At 34.6% G+C, this 7,064-nt stretch overlaps 1 protein-coding gene across 1 annotated transcript; it reads left to right on the top strand.

The window, feature by feature from the left end:
* The first annotated feature begins 5,850 nt into the window (after positions 1-5,850).
* Positions 5,851-6,786, top strand: LOC147917515 (olfactory receptor 4F15-like). Its single transcript, XM_087429107.1, has one exon. The coding sequence runs from the start codon at positions 5,851-5,853 to the stop codon at positions 6,784-6,786; it is 936 nt and encodes a 311-aa protein (XP_087285233.1).
* The last annotated feature ends 278 nt before the right edge of the window (positions 6,787-7,064 follow it).

Below are 7,064 nucleotides of genomic sequence, written 5' to 3'. Positions count from 1 at the left end.
CTAAATATAAGAGCTAAAATTTAAAACTTTTGAAGAGAACATGGAAGCAAACATTTTGACCATGAGTTGGGCAGAGTTCTTAGATAAGACACTAGAAGCATGATCCATAAAATAATAATAATAAGAAAAAGAAATAAACCACTGATACATGCTAAAATATAGATCAATGTCAAAAATAGTATAGGCGATAAAAGCCAGTCACAAAAGACTACTTATCGTATGATTCCATTTATTTGAAATGTCCAGAAAAGGCAAATCTACAGACACAGGAAACAAATTACTTGTTGCCTGGGTCTGGGAGAGGGAGTGGGGATTAACTACAAATAGACACAAAGAATGTTTTTGGGGTGATAGAAATGTTCTATCACTGAATTGTGATGTTGGTTACACAACTCTATAAATTTATTAAAAATCATTGAATTGTTCATTTAAATGGATAAATTTACAGTATACACATTAAACCTCCATAAAGCTGTTAAAAAATACCAAGTGAGATTTCCCAGTCTAATTCTGCACTACTTTTGAAACTTCCCTGATCTATTCAAGTATCAATTTATTATTTCTCAAAATTCCAAGTGAGACAATCAGTTAGAGGTATAAAGCGATGGTTTTCTTAAACTTGATATTGGTGCCAAACAGATTGGTGGCTCATATACTTGCAATAACTCAGTGAACATCTAAAGTAAACCTAAAATTCTCTAATTTTGAAAAAAATAATACATTATCAGAGCACAAAATCACTGATTGTCACAATGAACTGCTCAATTTTCCTGTAACTCTTTTCTACAAATTGTGATAATTTACCCTTGGGAAAACCAGTGTCCACAGAAGACCTGGTTTCCATTAGAAGCAATTATGGACCATATTCAGTCCTACTCTCCCGTCCTGCTAATTGAGTTGGCCTTCCTAATGGAATGAACTATTTATTACTCTCTGTCTTAAGAAATGACGATGATTCAAAAATGGCATTAAGTTTCTATGTGTGTCGATCTCTTGAAGCTGCTGCTTAGTGAAACCCGCACCTGAACAGGTAACAGGTACATAGCACACCTGCTCTCCAATTCCCTAGCAACTAGTTACATTGCTCCCTCCCCTTTTATCCTTTTTGTTCCCAAATCTTCTTTCCTCTTTTTATCTCCTGTCTCCTTTTGCTCACATTCTTTATTTGAATGATTTTCACTCATATTGTCTTATATCCTTCCAGTCTCATTTTCATAATTCCAATTGTATGGTGAGGTGAATTTCTCTTCAAAGAGCCGTTATCTTTATTAAACTGATATGTAAAGGGAGTTCAATTTTCCATCCCTCTTCTCTCTGAATTTAGATTCATGGAAATAAAAAGTTATATCTTGGCTATTTCATTTCACCTGAGCACAATCTGGCAGAGCAAGCAATCTCTATATTCGGAAAGACTTGAATGATGGAGTCTTAAAAGTAATCATAATTATAAAATAAAAATGTATTGAGTACTTATTATGTACAGAGCATGCTCTGGTCTTTTCCATGTATTAACTCATTTTAATCCTCACAACAGCGCTCTGAGATAAGTACTATTATCATCCCTGTTTTACAGATGAGGAAATTGAGGGAAAGAGAAGAGAAACAACTCACCCAAGGACACATAGCTCATAAATCAAGGAGATGGACATTCAAACCCAGGTAGTCTGGCCCCAGAATCTGTGCTCTTAGTACCTGCATTATGCTGCTAGTTGGGAAATTTCTCTTATATTATTTTTCCTATTTCCTCCACTAATTTCAAATTTTCTTTAGAAATTAGAAAATCTGTAAATATTACCTGTAAAAACAGAAAACGAGGGTTAATACTTAGGAAAAGTATAAAACAACCTAAAATCCCACAAACTAGAGACATTGTGGCATAAAGCGTAAATATTTACATACATATATTTACATTATATGTAATGTTTTGTGTTTTATAATCCTTTTTTTAACTTGCTAACAAATCGTGTTTTCAGGTTATTTTATATGAGGTTCTAATTTATTTCAAGGGCGTCAATAAATCTTATGAATATAAAGTATATTTAAAAGTTCTTTTCCTTATTCATGTAACAAATTGCTTTTCATAGGGGCTTTAATTATGAAAATTGTACTGTTCTTTTGAATTGCTGAATTTTCCCAAATATCTGGTGATGTTTTTCTATTCATCAATATTTCTACAGCATGTTTTCTGTTAATACTCCATTGTAATTTGAGGATATTGCCAGATACTCTGAAGTGCCTATAAGTATTTTGTTTGAAGCAAAAAAGAAGGGGAGAATTTGTTCTTTTTCTAGTTTTGTTGTATTAGATTTAGGATCTAGTTGGAAATGTGGGGTGTTGAGGTTACTCTGAGAGGACAGTCACATGACAGGGAAGTCTCTGGCTTCCAGACTGGTTTCCATTCTCCTATCAGTGTGCATGTGTCAGTGAGTTCAATTCCCAAAGTCACTTGGTGGACATTTACTCTCCACTACATCCCCCACAGGGGCTTCTGTGCCTCTGATTTTGCTTACCATGTCTTCTTGAACTGTCTGCTATGAATGTTCCTGAAGACTATCACTTAATAGTACTTACATTGTGCCAGAAAGTGTGCTAAGTATTGAGACAAACAAAGTTGGCTAAAGCTCCTTTTCTCAAAGAGATCGTGGTTGAAAATGAAGAACCAACATGCAAAAAAAAAATACATTAATTATTATAAAGAATGTACAAGATAGCGACAGACCGGAGAGAGAAGCTATTTACTCTGCTTAGGGTCTTCAATGAATACTTTAGAGTAGATGGCATTTAATCTATGTCTTGAAGGATAAAGAGAAAAGGGAAGTAACATTTGTGCCAGATAGTTTTACCCATATGATTTCAAGTCCTTATAACATCAGGAGAAGTAAGTTATAATTCTCTCATTTTATGGGCACATAAACACCATCAGTATCATTTGGTAGCCTGCTCTAGTTTATACAGCTCATAAATGGCAGAGTTGGGATGGCAATCAAAATCTATCAGGCCTTAGAGCCAAAGATGGTTCCACTTTGTAATGACCAGGAATAACACAGATGAAAGGATATGCAAAGGCAGAGAAAAGTGAAAAAATATAGTAAAGTGTTCAGTTCATAAAGGGTTTTATGTCATACGCTATTAAATTTTAAATATTCTTAATGATAGAATCAAATGTTTAAATAAGAATAACATGATCATATTTGATCTTTAGATAGACAGATCTGAAAGCAGAGTATAGAAAGGACTAAACTTAGGTAAGATTGGAGGCAAAGAGATCATTCACAGGGCTTTTCGGTAGTTAAGATGAGAAAATATATAGACCTGAAATAATAATTTACAGTGGAAATGAGGGGGAGAAAACAAAACTGAGAAATATTCTGGAGGTATAATTTTCCATCTGGGATGTAAGATGAAAGAGGAGACAAAGGTGCCACATAGATTCCCGGGTTGGGCATCTGAGAGAACAATCATGGTATTTCTTAAGGTATTTAAAAGATGATAAAATCGTGAGTTCAGCCTTGGGCATTTTAATTTCTAGGTGCTTGAAGGACGCCCATTTATGTACTACTGTATAGTCTTGGATATATTATGCTGGAGTCCAGGGCTAGAGCTAGAGATACAGAAATCTTTAATAAGTGGGGAATAGTTAAAACAATGAAGCATGTTGGCATGAAAAAAATATTTTAGGTTAGACTCTTTAGTCACATCAACAAAAATAAGCCTGGAAAAAAATCTGTGTATCAGTGAGAGCCAAAAAACAGAAGTTAGAAATACAGGAGAAAAATTAATAGAGCTCTGTTATACAAATATTAGGAATGCACTTAGCTTCAGGTAACAATGTCTTATTTATAATCTCTTAAATGAACTAGGTTTTATTTTTTTTCACATTACAAGGTGTCAGAAGGTAGACTTTGCTGATATCAATTAAAGACCTTTTAGACCGGGTTCTTTTTCTATCTGTTCATATTATCATCTTTAACATGTGGTCTTCCAAAGCTCGTCATTGCTGCACTTTTAGGCCTCACATTACTATTAAATACAGGAATAAAGGAGCCTAGAAAAGCGCGTTCTCCACATTAAGCTTTGTATTTTAATCTGGGAAAGAAAATCTTCCATAGAAGACGTTGTTCTATATCTCATTAATCAAATCTAGGTTACATGCTTCTCTTAAACCATTCCATGGCCAAGTGACATTGTATTATCATGTTTCATCAGGGGGCTAGGATAAGGACTTACCCTCTCCCAAAATTGAGAGATCTCTACCTAAACAGATAGGTGTTGTGTTAGCAGGAAATGAGGATGGGATAGGCTTTGGGATAGTTAACATATAGAGCAGCTAACGACAGAAGAAATTTCAGAAACAATGGAGGACCAATAGTATCAAATTTGGAGAGTAAGTAAGATAAAGACTGAAAAGTGATTACTATATGTGATATTTTATATATAGACTATGTGGGCTAAATCCCTTGTGACTTCTCTAAAAGGATGTTCTGGAGTGGAAGATAGCTTATTTTGGTTTGTCCAATAAATGAAATGTATAAGTTAAAATAACCTTACGTGTAAAGGGTTTGAGAAAGAAAGGGAAAATCAGAAGGAATCCCTCTATCCTACCCTTGACAGATTTGGTTTTTTTCAATTGTTTTATTGAGGTCATAATGGTTTATAAAATTGTGTAATTTCAGGTGTACATTATTATAATCTGTTTCTGTATAGACTGCATCGTGCTCACCACCAATAGTCTGATTTTTATCTGTCACCATATATATGTGCCCCTATACCCCTTCCACCCTGTCCCCACAAGCCCCTTACCCTGTGGTAACCACTTTTAATCTATTCTCTTTATCCAAGTGTTTGTTTTGACAGATTTGATTTTTAAAAGAGAGCTTCTATGTGTAACAGATCAAGGGGAGTGAAAAGTTGAGATGAAGGAAAAAGGTTGATTGAGGTTTCTAGATACTTGGGGAGATATAAAGTATACTTGGAGGTGCTGGCCTTGAAGAGAATCATCTTTCTGAGGCTCAGTTACTTTATTTGTGAAATGGGGATAATAAAACTAAACCTATATTATGGAGTCATTAGGAAGTTTGAAAGAGATCATGTACATAACACAATGCTCTGCATATAGCAGACACTCACTCAAATGGTATCTGTGATCATTATAATTGATTAATAATTATTAAATATCATCATTGTATTTACTAATCTTTACTCTCAAATATCCAATATTTTATTTTATTTTAAATTTGTCATTAATTAATCTATTTATTAAAAGTGGTCAAGGACCAAAGATGATATCATGTCATGAACCAAGTATCATAATTATTAAGTCCTGTGTACCTAAGTTCCATTTAAATTCTAAAAGCCCAAGGTAAGCAGTGATGGGATGTCTTCAAGTGTTTTTGTCTTGGGGATCTCTATAAGCCCATTGAAGTAAGAGAATATTAGTGGGCTAGGAAAGATGCAGGTAAGATAATATAGAATATGTGTGAAAGTAATAACAGTGATGTGACAGAAGAGATAACGTTTATTTGATATGAAGACATTTAGGGCAACGGTCTGGAGAATGATCCATAAATTTTTGAAAAAAATTCAAAAGAGGTATAATTATGGGATGAAAATTAAAGTAACCCCTTTAGGCTTTATCTGCAAAATTTACAGTCACCTTTTCCCTCAGATATCCCCTTTACACAGTAAATTTATTGCTAACCTTATTTTTTCCAAAATCTTCATTTTTCTCCTCTCCATCAATTATATCTAACTTAATTAGCAAGGTAAAGTGGGAATCTATGTTTGTGCCAGTGATACTTTTTTTATTTTCATTCTCAGGCCACTTGAAAATCAGCTCTTCTGTCCCAGTGAATGGGTGCACTAAATGACTCTGTGGTCACTGAGTTCGTGTTACTGGCCCTGTCTTGTCCTTGGGAGAAAAAACTTTTTCTCATTTTGGTATGTTTTTTGCTCTACTTAGGGGTTATCTTGGGAAACCTTTTTATTTTTTTTTTGGTAATTTTTGATTCTCACTTACATTCTCCTATGTACTTCCTGCTGGCCAACCTATCCCTCATTGACGTGGGCCTTTCCTCTACCACAGTCCCCAAGATAGTCACAGATCTTTTATATGAATACAAAGTAATTTCTTTCCAAAGTTGTATGACACAGATATGCTTCATCCACATAATAGGAGGAGTGGAGATGGTGTTACTCATAGCCATGGCATTTGACAGGTGCACAGCAATCTGTAAGCCTCTTCACTACCTGAAAATCATGAACCCTAAAATATGTGTTTTATTTGTAATCACAGGGTGGATAACTGGGGTGATCCATGCTATGTCTCAGTTTTTATTTGTTATAAATTTGCCTTTTTGTGGACCTAATAAAGTGGACAGCTTTTATTGCGACTTTCCTAAGATCATAAAACTTGCATGCACAAATGGAACCAAGCTTGAGTTTATTGTTACTGCCAACAGTGGCTTTATGAGCATGAGCACTTTTATCCTGCTAATTCTTTCCTATTCATTCATTCTGGTCACCGTCTGGAAACGTTCCTCAGGAGACTTATCCAAGGCATTTGTCACTTTGTTATCTCATATGACTGTGGTTTTTTTGTTTTTCACTCCATGCATGTTTCTCTATGTCTGGCCTTCTCCCCCACCATCACTTGATAAAAATCTGTTTATTGTTGACTTTGCTATCACCCCTGTCTTGAATCCTGCCATCTATACATTAAGGAACAAAGATATAAAGGTAGCAATAAAAAGATTGCACAAAAAGATATCTTATTCCAGATTTTGTTGACCACATCATTTTTTGGAGCTTTAAAACTGTTCATCCAACTGCACGCTGGTCCATCTCCACTTAAGGGCCTCAAATTTAACATATCCAGAACAAACTCATCATCTGCCATCTTTAACCTGCTACTATTTCATAAGTATAAGTAGTATAAGGAGTATAAGACCACTACAATCATGGGAAATGTAAATCCATCATACTAAAGAATTGATATTCTTACAGAGAACAGCATGGCCTGACAACATTTTAATTTTTGGTTATATGCAAATAAAAGGACGTGATAA

This window comes from Ceratotherium simum, chromosome 3 (genome assembly GCF_057802395.1).
Source record: "Ceratotherium simum simum isolate JZ-2026a chromosome 3, ASM5780239v1, whole genome shotgun sequence".
NCBI lineage: Eukaryota > Metazoa > Chordata > Mammalia > Perissodactyla > Rhinocerotidae > Ceratotherium > Ceratotherium simum.
The sequence above is the reverse complement of the archived record's forward strand: the minus strand, read 5'-3'. Positions and strand labels throughout refer to the sequence as shown.

Excerpts from the sequence above, each read along its gene's own strand:
- LOC147917515 (XM_087429107.1), top strand. The coding sequence starts at position 5,851 with ATGGGTGCACTAAATGACTCTGTGGTCACTGAGTTCGTGTTACTGGCC.